This window comes from Acanthochromis polyacanthus, chromosome 10, assembly GCF_021347895.1.
Source record: "Acanthochromis polyacanthus isolate Apoly-LR-REF ecotype Palm Island chromosome 10, KAUST_Apoly_ChrSc, whole genome shotgun sequence".
NCBI classification, from domain to species: Eukaryota; Metazoa; Chordata; class Actinopteri; family Pomacentridae; genus Acanthochromis; species Acanthochromis polyacanthus.
The window spans coordinates 19,378,489-19,397,496 of record NC_067122.1 but is presented as its reverse complement, the minus strand read 5'-3'; the positions used below and the strand labels follow the sequence as shown (position 1 = coordinate 19,397,496).

At 43.6% G+C, this 19,008-nt stretch overlaps 3 protein-coding genes, 1 long non-coding RNA gene and 2 pseudogenes across 5 annotated transcripts in view; 5 read left to right on the top strand and 1 right to left on the bottom strand.

Moving 5' to 3' along the window:
• Positions 1 to 6,343, top strand: part of LOC110972267 (protocadherin gamma-C5-like) — a 16,435-nt pseudogene extending 10,092 nt beyond the window's left edge.
• Positions 1 to 6,343, top strand: part of LOC110972268 (protocadherin gamma-C5-like) — a 13,446-nt pseudogene extending 7,103 nt beyond the window's left edge.
• LOC110970715 (protocadherin gamma-C5-like) overlaps positions 1 to 9,937 on the top strand; it is a 13,790-nt gene extending 3,853 nt beyond the window's left edge. Inside the window, exons 2-3 of the mRNA XM_051954425.1 lie at positions 2,223 to 2,358; positions 9,247 to 9,937. Coding sequence (XP_051810385.1) covers positions 2,223 to 2,358; positions 9,247 to 9,303 — 193 coding nt within the window. The 3' untranslated portion in view covers positions 9,304 to 9,937. The remainder of the gene's footprint in view (positions 1 to 2,222; positions 2,359 to 9,246) is intronic.
• On the bottom strand, positions 1,120 to 18,956 carry LOC127535757 (uncharacterized). Of its 2 annotated transcripts, none has more exons than XR_007944599.1 (3): positions 18,839 to 18,956; positions 8,117 to 8,235; positions 1,120 to 1,228 (listed from the first exon to the last, which is right to left on the bottom strand). It is a non-coding gene; the product is annotated as an uncharacterized LOC127535757 (long non-coding RNA). The 2 variants fall into 2 exon arrangements; XR_007944598.1 differs by lacking the exon at positions 18,839 to 18,956 and adding an exon at positions 11,779 to 11,896.
• Positions 2,827 to 6,343, top strand: LOC110947478 (protocadherin gamma-C5-like). The gene has a single exon (XM_022188873.2). The coding sequence runs from the start codon at positions 3,267 to 3,269 to the stop codon at positions 5,739 to 5,741; it is 2,475 nt and encodes an 824-aa protein (XP_022044565.2). The 5' UTR covers positions 2,827 to 3,266; the 3' UTR covers positions 5,742 to 6,343.
• Positions 13,313 to 16,272, top strand: LOC110970716 (protocadherin gamma-C5-like). The gene has a single exon (XM_051954426.1). The coding sequence runs from the start codon at positions 13,774 to 13,776 to the stop codon at positions 16,270 to 16,272; it is 2,499 nt and encodes an 832-aa protein (XP_051810386.1). The 5' UTR covers positions 13,313 to 13,773.
• Positions 18,957 to 19,008: the final 52 nt, after the last annotated feature.

Sequence of the window (19,008 nt, the reverse complement as noted above, 5' to 3'; positions counted from 1 at the left end):
TACAGCATCCCGGAGGAGCTGGAACGAGGCTCTCTAGTTGGAAATTTAGCCAAAGATCTTGGTTTGGGATTATCAGATATTTTTGACCGTAAGCTCCATGTCGCCTCCGAGGCTGGTGAGCAGTATTTCAGTGTGGATGCGGGGAAGGGCGAGCTGGTGGTGAATGACAGAATAGACAGAGAGGCTTTATGCGGACAAAGCACTAGTTGTGTTTTACCTCTGCAGGTCGTTGTCGAGAACCCGTTACAGCTACACCGGATAGAGGTGGAAATAAGAGATGTAAATGACAACGCTCCTAATTTTCTCAAAAACGACCATGTAATAGAAATTGCTGAATCCACCGTTGTGGGTGTACGTTTTCCTCTAGAGATGGCAGAGGATTCTGATGTTGGAAATAACGGATTAAAGACATACACACTAAGCAAAGATGACTGCTTTAGTTTAAAAATCAAAGAAATTGAAAATGGAAGAAAAATACCTGAATTAGTGTTAAATAAATCATTGGATCGAGAGAAGAAAACAATTCATAGTTTATTCCTTACTGCCATGGACGGAGGCACTCCTGTAAAGACAGGGACTGCAAAAATAACAGTAAATGTCCTTGATATTAATGACAATGTCCCATTATTTGAAAATACGCTCTATAAAATTGCTGTTCAAGAAAACAGCTCAAACGGCTCCTTTGTAATTGCAACAAAAGCAACAGACATAGATGAGGGTCCAAACGGAGAAATTGAGTACTCACTTGGCGTACACACACCTCCATCAGTACTGGCATTATTTCACATAGACCCAGTAACTGGAGATATATATTTGAAACAGCAATTAGACCACGAAACTCAAACCTCATATCGAATAGACATTAGTGCAAAAGATAAAGGGCTGCCTAAAATGGAAGGTCATTGCAGTGTGCAGGTGGATGTTTTAGACGTAAATGATAATGCCCCAGAGATTGTTCTCACTTCAAAATCAACTTCAGTGCCTGAAGACTCTCGCAGTGGAACAGTGGTAGCATTACTCAGCGTCCGTGACCTTGATTCCGGTGAAAATGGTAGAGTTACGCTAAAGCTTCCTAAAGGTTCTCCCTTTAGTTTAAAGCCTTCTTTTTCCAACAATTACGCACTAGTTACCAGCGGTCCTTTAGACAGAGAGAGTTTCTCAGAGTATAATGTTGAGATAACGGCGACTGATTCAGGCTCTCCTCCACTCTCTAGTAAGAAAACTATACCTGTCAGCATCACTGATGTAAATGATAATCCTCCGATGTTTACTCAGCCCTCATATAACGTGTATTTAAAAGAGAACGGAGTACCAGGTTCTATACTGTACTCAGTATCAGCCTCTGACCTGGATTTTGGAGAAAACGCTAAAATCTCTTACTCCATTCTGGACTCTAAAGTGCAGGACGTTTCTGTCTCGTCTTATGTTTACATCAACTCAGATAACGGCAGCATCTACAGCATGCACTCGTTTGACTATGAGAAGCTGAAGGTGTTTCAGATTCAGGTTCAGGCAAAGGATCAGGGCTCCCCCTCGCTCAGCAGCAACGCCACAGTCCATGTTTTCATCCTGGACCAGAACGACAATGCCCCCTCTGTTATTTACCCCTCCTCCGCTGCCCTGGGCTCCCTCTCTCATCAGAGGATGCCCCGCTCGGCCAAATCGGGTCACCTGGTTACCAAGGTGACGGCTGTGGACGCTGACTCGGGCCACAACGCGTGGATCTCGTACAAAGTGTCGGAGGCCACAGACGCGTCTCTGTTCACTGTCAATCAGTACACAGGGGAGGTGAGGACTAAACGCGCTGTGTCCGAGCAGGACGACTCCTCTCAGAGGCTGCTGATAGAGATCAAGGACGACGGGGAGCCGGTCCAGTCCGCCACCGTCACGGTGTCCATCCTGCTGGAGGACGGTCTCCATGAGCCCATCTTAGACCTGAGACACAAATCTGTGGAGCCGAGCAAGAAAACTGGGAGAATCACCCTTTATTTGATTCTGTCTCTGGCCTCGGTGTCCGTGCTGTCTCTGGTGACTTTTGTCATCTTGGCGGTGAAATGCATGAGGAGCAGCAGGAGCAGCGGTAGTTGCTGCATGAGACGCAGCGACTGTGATGATTACAAGAACCCGAACAGGAACCTGCAGATTCAGCTCAACACTGATGGACCTATAAAGTACGTGGAGGTCCTGGGAGGTGACATGTTGTCTCAGAGTCAGTCGTTCAGGTCGTGTATGTCTCCGATGTCAGAGTACAGTGATTTCACTTTGATTAAGCCCAGCAGCACCACAGACTTTAAGGAGGTGATCAGTGTCCTGGATGCGTCTTTACCGGACAGCACCTGGACCTTTGAGAGCCAGCAGGTGAGCAGATAAAGGTCATGTTCAAATTTCAGTTCTAAAATAACACACTGTCATTCTTGATTGTCGTGATTTCATAGTAACAATAGATCACTGGGCTGCTCATCTTTGTTTTTAGGAGCATAACGTGCATACAAATATGCATTGAGTGTTGTGGTTTTATTTTGTGTATACTGTGTACTCAAGCTGTCACATATGCACTCAGGCATATTAGATATTAAGCAATACATTCTCATTAAGTCGTGACTGCCAAAACGATTTTGAGAAAATAATCCAAACAAAAATTAGCTTTGTGCTTAGATATTATGAAGCTGATAAAGGTTTTATTGATTTTAATCGAACGAAAAGCACTAATTCACAGTTTTAGGACAACATTTAACGTTTCATGCATGCCTTGTTTGACTGAATGGAGATTTTTACTTCGTCTCATTCATTGGGCGGAAATTCTTTTTTGTGAGTGCACGTTTTGTTTAAGGGTATGAAAGGCATAATGTTTCAGCAATGCAACGTTTAAACCAGGGCAGTGACCTGGGTCTCATACGTGTCTCACAAACGCACACAGCAGTACATCGAAGCAGATTCTCATATATTCTGCTGTGCCTTTAAAAGCCCTGCTCAGTCCTTTTCCTATTGGGTGTTAGTGATATGCTGTGCTCCAATAGCATGCAGGACTGTACAAAGAGATCTACCCCATCCCCCTGCAGCCTCAGCACCATAAACGTTAACAATGCAACGAGCTGGAGGACGGTGTGATGCGCTCATATCACCGAGCTGGAACCAAAACCGTTAATTTATGCTCCAGACATGAACAAAATTGCTTCATGTATTTTTCTGGCTATAGCTAATGCTCCGCCGAAGTGGATATTTGCTTTGATTTTCTTGATGGATAACGCATTGTAACGGATAAAGGAATGACAAAGAGAATGGGGTACAGAGACTGGAGATGGCAGGCGCTTTGGTGGCATCATTTCTTTCTCTTTTGGATTACAACAGACGGACAGACTCGTTACAGCATCCCGGAGGAACTAAAACAGGGATCTGTGGTAGGAAATCTAGCCAAAGATTTGGGTTTGGGACTATCAGACATTTTTGACCGTAAACTGCGTGTTGCCTCAGAGGCTGGTGAGGAGTATTTCAATGTGGATGCGGGGAAGGGCGAGCTGGTGGTGAATGACAGAATAGACAGAGAGGCTTTATGCGGACAAAGCGCCAGCTGTGTGTTGCCTTTGCAAATAGTTCTGGAGCACCCTCTAAGTTTACATCGAATTGAAATAGAAATAAAAGACATAAATGATAATTCTCCCAGGTTTCATACAAAAGAATTGGCACTGAAAATTGCCGAATCGGCGGCAGTGGGAACTCGTTTTCTTTTGGAGAGCGCGGAGGATTTAGACGTTGGAGGTAATTCTCTAAAATCCTACACCTTGACGAGAAATGACTGTTTCACGCTGAAAATGAAGGAGGTTGAAGATGGCAAGGCAGTGCCTGAGTTAGTGTTAGAGAAACCTTTAGACAGAGAGAAGAAGGCAGTTCATCAGTTACTACTGACTGCATTAGACGGGGGAAACCCAGTCATGTCTGGTACATCAAAAATCACAATTACAGTGCTTGACGTAAATGACAATTTTCCAGTTTTCGATAAAAATCCATATAAAGTTTCTTTAGCAGAGAATACTTCAAAGGATGCTTTTGTAATACAAATTGCAGCAACTGATGCTGACGAGGGACCAAACGGAGAACTTGAATACTCTTTCAGTTCTCGGACACCAGAGTCCGTGTTATCTGTATTTGAAATTGACAAATTAACAGGAGAAATACATTTGAAAGGAGAGTTAGATTATGAGAGAGCTACGTCCTACAAAATCGAAATAACTGCAAAAGACAAAGGGGTGCCTGAAATGGACAGTCACTGTCGTCTGCAGATAGACGTTGTAGATGTTAATGACAACACTCCAGAAATTGTTCTGACCTCTGAACCGCAGGCGGTGCGCGAAGACGCACCAAGTGGCACAGTGGTGGCTTTGATCAGTGCACGTGATGCTGACTCTGCTAATAATAGCAAAGTGACACTGCGCCTACCTAAAGGTTCTCCTTTCACTCTAAAACCGTCGTTTTCAAACAATTATGCACTAGTTACCAGTGGCGCTTTAGACCGAGAAAGTTCCTCTGAATATAATATTGAGATAACAGCGACAGATTCAGGCTCTCCTCCACTCTCTAGTAAGAAAACTATTCCTGTCAGCATCACTGATGTTAATGACAACCCTCCTATTTTTACTCAGCCCTCATATAATGTGTATTTGAAAGAGAACGGAGTACCAGGTTCTATACTGTACTCAGTATCAGCATCTGACCTGGACTTTGGAGAAAATGCTAAAATCTCTTATTCCATTCTGGAATCTAAAGTGCAGGACGTTTCTGTCTCGTCTTATGCTTACATCAACTCAGATAACGGCAGCATCTACAGCATGCACTCGTTTGACTATGAGAAGCTGAAGGTGTTTCAGATTCAGGTTCAGGCAAAGGATCAGGGCTCTCCGTCTCTCAGCAGCAACGCCACAGTCTATGTTTTCATCGTGGACCAGAACGACAATGCCCCCTCTGTTATTTACCCCTCCTCCGCTGCCCTGGGCTCCCTCTCTCATCAGAGGATGCCCCGCTCAGCCAAAACTGGTCACCTGGTTACCAAGGTGACGGCTGTGGACGCTGACTCGGGCCACAACGCGTGGATCTCGTACAAAGTGTCGGAGGCCACAGACGCGTCTCTGTTCACTGTCAATCAGTACACGGGGGAGGTGAGGACTAAACGCGCTGTGTCCGAGCAGGACGACTCCTCTCAGAGGCTGCTGATAGAGATCAAGGACGACGGGGAGCCGGTCCAGTCCGCCACCGTCACGGTGTCCATCCTGCTGGAGGACGGTCTCCATGAGCCCATCTTAGACCTGAGACACAAATCTGTGGAGCCGAGCAAGAAAACTGGGAGAATCACCCTTTATTTGATTCTGTCTCTGGCCTCGGTGTCCGTGCTGTCTCTGGTGACTTTTGTCATCTTGGCGGTGAAATGCATGAGGAGCAGCAGGAGCAGCGGTAGTTGCTGCATGAGACGCAGCGACTGTGATGATTACAAGAACCCGAACAGGAACCTGCAGATTCAGCTCAACACTGATGGACCTATAAAGTACGTGGAGGTCCTGGGAGGAGACATGTTGTCTCAGAGTCAGTCGTTCAGGTCGTGTATGTCTCCGATGTCAGAGTACAGTGATTTCACTTTGATTAAGCCCAGCAGCACCACAGACTTTAAGGAGGTGATCAGTGTCCTGGATGCGTCTTTACCGGACAGCACCTGGACTTTTGAGAGCCAGCAGGTGAGCATAAAACAACAGTAGTCTTTTGTGTAGTTATGTTGTAGTGTACAGTTTTTGTGAGCTTGAAATACATAACATGCCTCTGATAGCATGGTTATTGCAACGGTATTAAAACACACAAATATATATTAATTTTCTGCGTGTTTAGCTTTTGCTGTGTTCGCCCAACATATTGTTTGGCATTCTAGTAGCATTTAATCTATATAGTTTCTAATTGCAGTTATGCATATTCTCATCTTATAATAATTTCGTTTTATAGTAACTGTTTCGTGAAAACCTGATTTTTCGGTGGTATCAAGAATATTACGCCGTGCTTCCATTGCTTACGTGTTCTGTGCTTGCAAATTTGTTAATAAGTGATCACCCCTCCTAATATTAGTTTTCTGCGATGAAGCCAGGTTACTTTATTTGCATTTTACTGTATTTTGTAACATTAGAATGCCTCTTTTGCAGTTGTATGAATGACGCTTTGTTTCAGCACCACAGAGTTGGACAGCGAACCTTGAATCTGCTCTGAGCAACTGTACATATTTTTTGGATTGAAATCGCACAGAAGAGAATGTTTGCTATAAAGTTCAAATAACTGGAATTAGTAAAATAAAAAAACGTTCAAATAACTGGAATTCAGGCGGTATTTGTATTTTTGTAAACAGGGCTTATGCCATGTGTATCAATTTCACGAGTGATTTCAGTTATCCTATCCTCTCTTTCACACACTGTTTAAATCCTCATGTCAGACAACTTCAAGCGTCTATGTGCCTTTAAAAACATTTCTCTCCTCCCTGCCTACTGGATAGCAGGGATGGATATTGTGCACCAATGAAATGTAGAGCTGTACAAAGAGATCTAGTCCCTCCCCCATGCAGCCACAGCACCATGAGCACTTACACTGCAAGGAGCTGGATGAGAGGGAGTGATGCTGTTAATGGATTTTAAGCAAAAATATCTATGTGTTTTGCTCATGGGCTGATTTTTGGATTCTTCCTTGGATTAAGGCGCTATGGCAATGGGTGGTAAACATCATCCTTTCGGTTACTTCACTGGGAAATAACTGTAGCTACGTTCTGAACTCGGGATGACAAAGACAATAGGATACCGAGACTGGAGATGGCAGGCGCTTTGGTGGCATCATTTCTTCCTCTTGTGGATTACAATAGACGGACAGACTCGTTACAGCATCCCGGAGGAACTAAAACAGGGATCGGTGATAGGAAATTTAGCCAAAGATTTGGGTTTTGCATTATCAGAGATTTTTGACCGTAAGCTGCGTGTCGCGCCTGAAGCTGGTAAGCAGTATTTCAGTGTGGATGCGGAGAAGGGCGAGCTGGTGGTGAATGACAGAATAGACAGAGAGGCTTTATGTGCACAAAGCACCAGCTGCGTTTTGACTCTGCAAGTAGTGATTGATAAACCCTTACAGTTGTACCGAGTAGAGGTGGAAATACAAGATATCAATGATAACTCTCCAAGATTCCCTTCGCCAGAAATATTACAAATAGCAGAGTCCACAGCGGCAGGAGCACGTTTTCCTTTAGAGAGCGCGCAAGATCTTGATGTGGGAGTGAATTCAGTGAGATCATATACTTTGAGTAAAGACGAGTTTTTCAGTTTAAAAATTAAAGATGTGTCCGGTGGAAGAAAGGTCCCAGAGTTAGTTCTTTCTAAATCCCTCGACAGAGAAAAAAAACCTACACATCAACTCCAACTAACAGCTATAGACGGTGGGAATCCAGTGAAATCTGGAGTTTCCCAGATAATCATAAATGTGTTAGATAATAATGATAATTTTCCAGTATTTGAGAAAAATGTTTACAAAGTCTCTATAAGCGAAAACAGTGTACAAGGTGCATCCATCATTAAACTGTCAGCAAAAGATACAGATGAAGGTCTAAATGGAGAAGTAGAATATTCATTTGGAACGCACACACCAGACATCGTCCTATCTTTGTTTGATATTGATCCATTAACAGGAGAAATACGTCTGAACGGGAAATTAGATTTCGAAACAAACGCTAATTATGAAATAGACATTTGCGCAAGAGACAAAGGAACTCCGAGGATGGAGGGCCATTGTACAGTTCATATTGAAGTGTTAGATGTTAACGATAATGCTCCAAATATATTTCTGACCTCTCAACCAAACCCCGTGCCTGAAGACGCGCCAACTGGTACTGTGGTAGCTTTAATCAGTGCTCGAGACCTGGACTCCGGTGAAAATGGCAAAGTAACATTACAGCTCCCCAAGGGTTCTCTTTTTAACCTAAAACCCTCTTTTTCTGATAATTATGCACTGGTTACTGCCGGTGCGTTAGACAGAGAACATTTGTCAGAGTATAATGTTGAGATAACAGCGACAGATTCAGGCTCTCCTCCACTCTCTAGTAAGAAAACTATACCTGTCAGCATCACTGATGTGAACGATAATCCTCCTATGTTTACTCAGCCCTCCTATAACGTGTATTTAAAAGAGAACGGAGTACCAGGTTCTATACTGTACTCAGTATCAGCCTCTGACCTGGATTTTGGAGAAAACGCGAAAATCTCTTACTCCATTCTGGACTCTAAAGTGCAGGACGTTTCTGTCTCTTCTTATGTTTACATCAACTCAGATAACGGCAGCATCTACAGCATGCACTCGTTTGACTATGAGAAGCTGAAGGTGTTTCAGATTCAGGTTCAGGCAAAGGATCAGGGCTCTCCGTCTCTCAGCAGCAACGCCACAGTCCATGTTTTCATCCTGGACCAGAACGACAATGCCCCCACTGTTATTTACCCCTCCTCCGCTGCCCTGGGCTCCCTCTCTCATCAGAGGATGCCCCGCTCAGCCAAAACGGGTCACCTGGTTACCAAGGTGACGGCTGTGGACGCTGACTCGGGCCACAACGCGTGGATCTCGTACAAAGTGTCGGAGGCTACAGACGCGTCTCTGTTCACTGTCAATCAGTACACAGGGGAGGTGAGGACTAAACGCGCTGTGTCCGAGCAGGACGACTCCTCTCAGAGGCTGCTGATAGAGATCAAGGACGACGGGGAGCCGGTCCAGTCCGCCACCGTCACGGTGTCCATCCTGCTGGAGGACGGTCTCCATGAGCCCATCTTAGACCTGAGACACAAATTTGTGGAGCCGAGCAAGAAAACTGGGAGAATCACCCTTTATTTGATTCTGTCTCTGGCCTCGGTGTCCGTGCTGTCTCTGGTGACTTTTGTCATCTTGGCGGTGAAATGCATGAGGAGCAGCAGGAGCAGCGGTAGTTGCTGCATGAGACGCAGCGACTGTGATGATTACAAGAACCCGAACAGGAACCTGCAGATTCAGCTCAACACTGATGGACCTATAAAGTACGTGGAGGTCCTGGGAGGAGACATGTTGTCTCAGAGTCAGTCGTTCAGGTCGTGTATGTCTCCGATGTCAGAGTACAGTGATTTCACTTTGATTAAGCCCAGCAGCACCACAGACTTTAAGGAGGTGATCAGTGTTCTGGATGCGTCTTTACCGGACAGCACCTGGACCTTTGAGAGCCAGCAGGTGAGCACAACAGTAATCTTTTGTGTATTGGTATGTGGTTGTATCCCATTGTTGTGAGGTTGAAATACTTAATTGACCTCTAGTATCATGGTGCAGAAACGCTTTCATTCATTATTAGCTGAGACTTTTTCATACCCTGAAAAAAGGCATTGTGGAGGTGAAATATAACTACAAACATTTCAGAATCATTTATTTCTATGTTTTTTTCCACTCTAAATATGCAAATATTTGTCGTTTTGAAATTAGTTACTAAAGTCAGTGAAGATAGAAACAGTGCTGTTTCTATCTTAACTGAATTTATTATAATTTTACAAAATGTGTGATAATAGATCTATTTTGGGTGGTTTAAAAATTTCAATAATGCTGTGAAAGTTTGTCTACATAATGAATGAACCCAATACCTTTCATGCTGAGGATTTTCTCTGAAAGCATAGTTCAACGAGTTATTATGATCCCAAATCATTATTTTTAAAAAGCTTGCACTACATATTTTCAATTTCAGCGAAATGTTGCTTTGACATTATACAAAATAAAAGAAAGAAGGTGAATTTTAAAAATACATTTTCCTAGATTAATGTTGTAGTGTTTGAATTTATGGATATTGCTTTCAGGATTAGTTGCAACAATCAAATGAAAAGAAAGTGTGCAATATATTTATGTATTTAAAAATAAAATTCGTATAATTTTCATATACTGAATTCATATTTGACTTTCTGCAGAGACAACGAGCACACAGATAAATATAGGAAGTGAAATTTGTCCTTATTTCCTGCAAGCCTGAGAGGCTGCAGTGGCTTTGTGTGAGGTAGTGTCCTGTGATTGGATTGCTCAGATGGTTGCTGTGATCCAATAGCTTGCAGAACTGTACAAAGAGATCTACTCCATCCCCCTTTCATTCTCACCACAGTAACCCTCGCAGAGCTCAGAGGTGCAGAGGAGATGCGCTTATTTGATGGCGTCAGGAACATGCATTTTATTACAAATGACGTTTGGATTTATGCAGCGATGTCCACTCTGGTGATGGCTTTATATGCTGGGTTATGTTGATGAAAATCTCGATGGGAAATATTCTCTTCTAACGGACCGGGGATGACAAAGAGACTCAGATACCAAGACTGGAGATGGCAGGCGCTTTGGTGGCATTATTTCTTTCTCTTGTGGAGTACAATAGACGCACAGACTCGTTACAGCATCCCGGAGGAACTCAAACAGGGATCAGTGGTCGGAAATTTAGCCAAAGATTTGGGTTTGGGACTATCGGATGTTTTTGATCGTAAGCTGCGTGTCGCCTCTGAGGCTGGTGAGCAGTATTTCGGTGTGGATGCGGGGAAGGGCGAGCTGGTGGTGAATGACAGAATAGACAGAGAGGCTTTATGCGGACAAAGCGCCAGCTGTGTGTTACCTCTGCAAATTGTAACAGAGAACCCGTTACAGCTACACCGAATCGAAGTCGAAATCAGGGACATAAATGACAATTCTCCAATTTTCTTAACAGATGAGCGATATTTAAAAATAGCAGAATCTACTGCCACAGGGATCCGCTTTCCCTTAGAAACTGCACAGGATCAGGACGTCGGTAGCAATTCAGTCAAGTCTTACACACTGAGTAAAAACGAGTGTTTTAGTTTAAAAATGAAAGACTTATCTGGTGATCGGCAAGTTCCGGAATTAGTACTAGAAAAATCACTTGACCGAGAAAAACAAAGTATCCATCAGCTGTTACTGACCGCATCAGACGGAGGAAATCCCGTCAAAACTGGAACCACAAAAATCATAGTTACTGTACTGGACAACAACGACAATGTTCCTGTTTTCAAAAAAACACTGTATAATGTAACTGTGCAGGAAAATAGTAATTTAGGTTCTGTACTCGTAAAAGTTGAAGCAACAGACGCAGACGAGGGTGTTAATGGAGAGATTGAATATGTATTTGCTGATCACACACCCCAGTCGTTGTTATCCGTTTTTGAGCTGGATCCAAATACAGGTGAAATTTCCTTGGTAGGGCCTTTAGATTATGAAACTAGTGCAATGCATGAAATACGCATCACTGCAAAAGACAAAGGAGTCCCTGAGATGGAGGGTCACTGTCGTGTGCAAGTCATGGTGATAGACATGAATGATAATGCTCCTGAAATAGTGCTTACTTCAGAGCCAAGCCCAGTACGTGAGGACGCACCCCGAGGAACAGTTGTAGCCTTAATCAGTGCACGAGACCTCGACTCTGGTAATAACGGCAAAGTGACATTAAAACTCCCAAATGGTTCTCCCTTCAGTTTAAAACCATCATTTTCCAACAATTACGCACTGGTTACGAGAATTGTTTTAGACCGAGAGAGTTTCTCAGAATATAATATTGAAATAACAGCCACTGATTCAGGCTCTCCTCCTTTGTCTGGTAGCAAGATTATTCCTGTCAGCATCACTGATGTAAATGATAACCCTCCTATGTTTACTCAGCCCTCATATAATGTGTATTTAAAAGAGAACGGAGTACCAGGTTCTATACTGTACTCAGTATCAGCCTCTGACCTGGATTTTGGAGAAAACGCTAAAATCTCTTACTCCATTCTGGACTCTAAAGTGCAGGACGTTTCTGTCTCGTCTTATGTTTACATCAACTCAGATAACGGCAGCATCTACAGCATGCACTCGTTTGACTATGAGAAGCTGAAGGTGTTTCAGATTCAGGTTCAGGCAAAGGATCAGGGCTCTCCGTCTCTCAGCAGCAACGCCACAGTCCATGTTTTCATCCTGGACCAGAACGACAATGCCCCCACTGTTATTTACCCCTCCTCCGCTGCCCTGGGCTCCCTCTCTCATCAGAGGATGCCTCGCTCGGCCAAAGCCGGTCACCTGGTTACCAAGGTGACGGCTGTGGACGCTGACTCGGGCCACAACGCGTGGATCTCGTACAAAGTGTCGGAGGCCACAGACGCGTCTCTGTTCACTGTCAATCAGTACACAGGGGAGGTGAGGACTAAACGCGCTGTGTCCGAGCAGGACGACTCCTCTCAGAGGCTGCTGATAGAGATCAAGGACGACGGGGAGCCGGTCCAGTCCGCCACCGTCACGGTGTCCATCCTGCTGGAGGACGGTCTCCATGAGCCCATCTTAGACCTGAGACACAAATTTGTGGAGCCGAGCAAGAAAACTGGGAGAATCACCCTTTATTTGATTCTGTCTCTGGCCTCGGTGTCCGTGCTGTCTCTGGTGACTTTTGTCATCTTGGCGGTGAAATGCATGAGGAGCAGCAGGAGCAGCGGTAGTTGCTGCATGAGACGCAGCGACTGTGATGATTACAAGAACCCGAACAGGAACCTGCAGATTCAGCTCAACACTGATGGACCTATAAAGTACGTGGAGGTCCTGGGAGGAGACATGTTGTCTCAGAGTCAGTCGTTCAGGTCGTGTATGTCTCCGATGTCAGAGTACAGTGATTTCACTTTGATTAAGCCCAGCAGCACCACAGACTTTAAGGAGGTGATCAGTGTTCTGGATGCGTCTTTACCGGACAGCACCTGGACCTTTGAGAGCCAGCAGGTGAGCACAGAACAACAGAGCTGTGGTAAAAAAAAAAAAATCGGTCATCATTGACATATTAATGTTTATTTGTTTGGTTTGTTTTTTAACATTTAAGTTGCCTCACTGTGAAATAATAATACATATTCTGCCCGTTCATGCTTATCACCACTGACATTTAATCTCCTGATGAAGTACGTCAAACACGAATGTTCTTTATCCAAACAACAGTTTTGCTCATCATGCCACGTGATAGTTTTATCTGTGTCTTTTACAAATTAACAAAATATAGCCCTTTTAAATAAGCTTTTTGTTTGTGTTGTTAAAAAAATCTCTAGGTTTAATTTTTTTTCTCAAGGTGAAATTCTGAAAAATATTTTTGATATATGCTCATTTTCCGAGAACATTTGCACTCTTGTAATTCAAAATATGGAATAGTTTCTCTGAGACGAGAAAATCATACAAATATCAGTCAGATTACTATTTTTAAAGTATCTCATCATCGTTTTTTACTCATACACATATTATATATAAGTTTAACAGTCTTCTGGTCAGTATTTATAGCAGCTGTGACCAATGAAAATAGCATGTCCAATGGATTTTTGCCTCTTCATATAAGTCCTTTTTCACGTCTTCATCTTTTTTTATTATTTTTTTATTTTCTATCACACAAACTGACTCTTCACTCAGTATGTCATGTTTCTATTGCAACAGAGGTGGTGCAGAAGCATCAGCAGCAATGTTGGTGCTCTGTGATTGGATAGTAAAGAAAGATGCTGTGAACCAATAGCAAACAGAACTGTACAAAGCGATCTAGTCCATCCCCCATTCAGTCTCAGCACGGTAACCCTCACAGTACTCAGAAGTGGAGAGGATATGCGGTTATCAGAAGGTTTCAGGAATTTAAGGTTTTGTAAATATCATGCTTTCCTGGACGAATTTATGATGGAGTTTTCCTTCTCGCTCTGGAATTAATGTCGGGCTGGTTATGTGAACAATATATCGATGGGAAATATAACATGTTCTGAAAGACCGGGGATGACAAAGAGAATCAGATACCGAGACTGGAGATGGCAGGCGCTTTGGTGGCATCATTTCTTTCTCTTGTGGAGTACAATAGACGGACAGACTCGTTACAGCATCCCGGAGGAACTCAAACGGGGATCAGTGGTAGGAAATTTAGCCAAAGATCTTGGTTTGGGGCTCTCGGACATTTTTGACCGTAAGCTGCGTGTCGCCTCTGAGGCTGGTGAGCAGTATTTCAGTGTGGATGCGGGGAAGGGCGAGCTGGTGGTGAATGACAGAATAGACAGAGAGGCTTTATGCGGACAAAGCACCAGCTGTGTGTTGCCTCTGCAAGTAGTAATAGAGAATCCACTACATCTATATCGTATAGAGGTGGAAATAAAAGACGTCAATGACAATTCTCCCAGTTTTCTGAGCAAAGAAAAGAATTTGAAAATTGCAGAGATGACAGCAGTGGGTACTCGCTACCCTTTGGAGAGCGCACAGGACCTCGACGTGGGCAGTAATTCACTTAAATCTTACAGTCTCAGCAAAGACGAGTGTTTTAGTTTAAAAATTAAAGAACTAGCTAATGGAAGAAAAGTGCCAGAGCTTGTATTAGAAAAACCGCTTGACAGAGAAAAACAAAGCGTCCATCAGTTGCTGTTGACAGCGTTAGATGGAGGCAATCCTGTCAAAACTGGAACATCACAAATCATAGTGACTGTCTTAGACAACAACGACAATGCCCCTACTTTCAAAAAACCATTATATAAAATAACTGTGCCCGAAAACAGTCAAAGTGGCTCCATGCTCACAAAGGTAGAAGCAACAGACCCAGACGAAGGTGTTAATGGAGAAATTGAATATTCTTTTGCTGACCACACACCGGAGACCCTGATGTCTTATTTTCAGATAAACTTGGCAACAGGAGAATTTTTTCTAATAGGACAATTAGATTATGAAAACAGCGCAGTACATGAAATAGATATAACTGCTAAAGATAAAGGCATTCCTGAAATGGAAGGCCACTGCCGGGTGCAAGTAGAAGTATTAGACATAAATGATAATGCTCCAGAAATTGTTCTAACTTCAAAACCGAGCCAGGTGCCTGAAGACGCACCAAGTGGAACAGTGGTAGCTTTGCTCACTGCCCGAGACCTGGACTCTGGCGACAATGGAAAAGTGACATTACATCTCCCCAGGGGTTCTCCTTTTAATCTAAAACCTTCTTTTTCTAATAATTACGCACTAGTTACTGTCGGTGCGTTAGACAGAGAACGTTTCTCAGAGTATGATGTTGAGATAACAGCGAATGATTCAGGCTCCCCTCCTCTGTCAACTAAAAAGACTATTAATGTCTCCATTACTGATGTGAATGATAATCCACCTGTATTCACTCAGCCCACATATGCTGTTTATTTAAAAGAGAACGGAGTACCAGGTTCTATACTGTACTCCGTATCAGCCTCTGACCTGGATTTTGGAGAAAACGCGAAAATCTCTTACTCCATTCTGGACTCTAAAGTGCAGGACGTTTCTGTCTCGTCTTATGTTTACATCAACTCAGATAACGGCAGCATCTACAGCATGCACTCGTTTGACTATGAGAAGCTGAAGGTGTTTCAGATTCAGGTTCAAGCAAAGGATCAGGGCTCTCCGTCTCTCAGCAGCAACGCCACTGTCCATGTTTTCATCCTGGACCAGAACGACAATGCCCCCTCTGTTATTTACCCCTCCTCCGCTGCCCTGGGCTCCCTCTCTCATCAGAGGATGCCTCGCTCGGCCAAATCGGGTCACCTGGTTACCAAGGTGACGGCTGTGGACGCTGACTCGGGCCACAACGCGTGGATCTCGTACAAATTGTCGGAGGCCACAGACGCGTCTCTGTTCACTGTCAATCAGTACACAGGGGAGGTGAGGACTAAACGCGCTGTGTCCGAGCAGGACGACTCCTCTCAGAGGCTGCTGATAGAGATCAAGGACGACGGGGAGCCGGTCCAGTCCGCCACCGTCACGGTGTCCATCCTGCTGGAGGACGGTCTCCATGAGCCCATCTTAGACCTGAGACACAAATCTGTGGAGCCGAGCAAGAAAACTGGGAGAATCACCCTTTATTTGATTCTGTCTCTGGCCTCGGTGTCCGTGCTGTCTGTGGTGACTTTTGTCATCTTGGCGGTGAAATGCATGAGGAGCAGCAGGAACAGCGGTAGTTGCTGCATGAGACGCAGCGACTGTGATGATTACAAGAACCCGAACAGGAACCTGCAGATTCAGCTCAACACTGATGGACCTATAAAGTACGTGGAGGTCCTGGGAGGAGACATGTTGTCTCAGAGTCAGTCGTTCAGGTCGTGTATGTCTCCGATGTCAGAGTACAGTGATTTCACTTTGATTAAGCCCAGCAGCACCACAGACTTTAAGGAGGTGATCAGTGTTCTGGATGCGTCTTTACCGGACAGCACCTGGACCTTTGAGAGCCAGCAGGTGAGCAGATGATAGCTTGTTTTGATTTTGCGTATTCAATACTTGTGGAGCTAAAAGCAGGGGAACAAAGAGTAATACAAAAGGTGAAAAACTGTATACAGATTTGCAAAAAGAATGTTTGTATATTCACTGAAAAACAACAATGACACTTTTACTTTATTTGAAAGCCGTGACCAGCTTCAGCCAGAAATTATAACAAAGCAATTAAACAAATCTTGTAATATTCATTTTGAATAACATCCTTGTTGATGTACTTGAAATGAAAATGTTAGATTCACATGCATATTTAAAATTCTGACTTGACTATTACCATAAACAACATTTTGTGCTCCAGGGGCTTTGATTTTTTGACGTGAGAAGTGTTGTGGATGTTTTGGTGCTGAGCGTTTCAGCACCACAGGGCTGGACAGCGCCGCTGACCCATGAGGCTTGCTAAGGGCAGCTGATTGTTACAACTGATTTTGGTGGTATTCACTCAGTGGGTAGCGAATGAATGAGTAAATGACTGAATGGATGAAAACATATGAACATCAACTAACAGGGTTTACTGATTTAGTTTATCTATTTCCCTGAATTTAGGTACAGACCACCCTAAAGGCTGATGAAAGCAATAAGCACTAGTGGGGGGGGGGAGGAACAACAACAACAGGAACATAAATGTGGTTGTCATGAAATCGAATTTTAACTGTGATTATATATCATGATATGCAGATATTTATTAAATACGTTTTTTGTTGCTGCTTTTTTATACTCATATAACTCATGTAAATATGACATAGAATCTACCTATAATAATTCTGCCATTACACCAAAATGGTTATTGTGTCTTTAACGGTGCTGCTCCGTTTCTCTCTCATTGGATGTCAGCGATGGATGCTGCGCACCAATAGCATTGAGAACTGTACAAAGAGATCTACTCCCTCCCCCATGCAGCCTCAGCAACCACAATGCTCAGAGTCGGAGGAGAGTAGGTAAATGGTTCATATACTTGGAGTATGAGGTTTTTTCTTAATTTATTCTTTGACAATGAAGATGCATCGTTCTAGCGGGATATGTAACCCTCTTGGAATATGGATTTTGGATTCGTGATCTCTGTTCCCGTGGAATGGGAATGACGCCTTTAACCGAATCAGGGATGACAAAGAGAAAAGGATCCCGAGACTGGAGATGGCAGGCGCTTTGGTGTCATCATTTCTTTCTCTTGTGGAGTACAATAGAAGCACAGACTCGTTACAGCATCACAGAGGAACTAAAACAGGGATCAGTGGTAGGAAATTTAGCCAAAGATCTGGGTTTGGGATTATCAGATATTTTTGATCGTAAGCTGCACGTCGCCTCTGAGGCTGGTAAGCAGTATTTCAGTGTGGATGCGGGGAAGGGCGAGCTGGTGGTGAATGACAGAATAGACAGAGAGGCTTTATGCGGACAAAGCACCAGCTGTGTTCTACCTTTGCAAGTGGTTATTGAGGACCCGTTACAGTTGCACCGAATTGAGGTAGAAATACGAGATATTAATGACAATTCTCCTAGTTTTCTTTCAAATGAATTATCTTTAAATATAGCTGAATCAGCAGCAGTGGGAACGCGCTTTCCTTTGGAGAGTGCAACGGACACCGACGTTGGAAGTAATTCACTCAAATCATACACAATCAGTAAAAATGACTGTTGTTCCCTCAAGATGAAAGAAATCGAAGGCGGTATGGCAGTTCCAGAGCTGGTTTTAGAAAAGCCTCTTGATCGAGAGAAAAAATCTGTTCACAAAATATTATTAACAGCATTAGATGGAGGAAATCCTGTAAGATCTGGAACCACACAAATAACCATAAACGTTCTTGACATAAATGATAATTTTCCAGTTTTTGAAAAGAACGTTTACAAAGTATCCTTGGGTGAAAAAAGTCTTAAAGGAGCTGTTGTTATCAAGCCCAAGGCAAGAGACGCAGATGAAGGTCTAAATGGCGAAATTGAATTCTCATTTGGTTCTCGGACTCCCGATTCTGTGTTATCAATCTTCGATATTAACGCCTTAACAGGTCAAATCACTCTGAAAGGTGAGTTAGACTATGAAACTGCCAAATCATACGACATTGATGTGACTGCAAAAGATAAAGGTAGTCCTCAAATGGAAGGTCACTGTCGTGTGCACGTTGATATTACTGATTTCAATGACAATGCTCCTGAAATAGTTTTCACTTCTCAGCCAAAACCAATACGTGAGGACGCACCAAGTGGCACCGTAGTGGCATTGATCAGTGCACGAGATCTGGACGCTGCTGATAATGGTAAAGTAACGTTACAACTCGCCAACAGCTCTCCTTTTAACCTGAAACCTTCGTTTTCTAATAATTACGCACTGGTCACCAGCGGTGCTTTAGACAGAGAGACCTACTCCAACTATAACATTGAAATAACAGCGACTGATTCAGGCTCTCCTCCTCTGTCTAGTAAGAACATTATATCTGTCACCATCACTGATGTGAACGATAATCCTCCTATGTTTACTCAGTCCTCCTATAATGTGTATTTAAAAGAGAACGGAGTACCAGGTTCTATACTGTACTCAGTATCAGCCTCTGACCTGGATTTTGGAGAAAACGCTAAAATCTCTTACTCCATTCTGGACTCTAAAGTGCAGGACGTTTCTGTCTCGTCTTATGTTTACATCAACTCAGATAACGGCAGCATCTACAGCATGCACTCGTTTGACTATGAGAAGCTGAAGGTGTTTCAGATTCAGGTTCAGGCAAA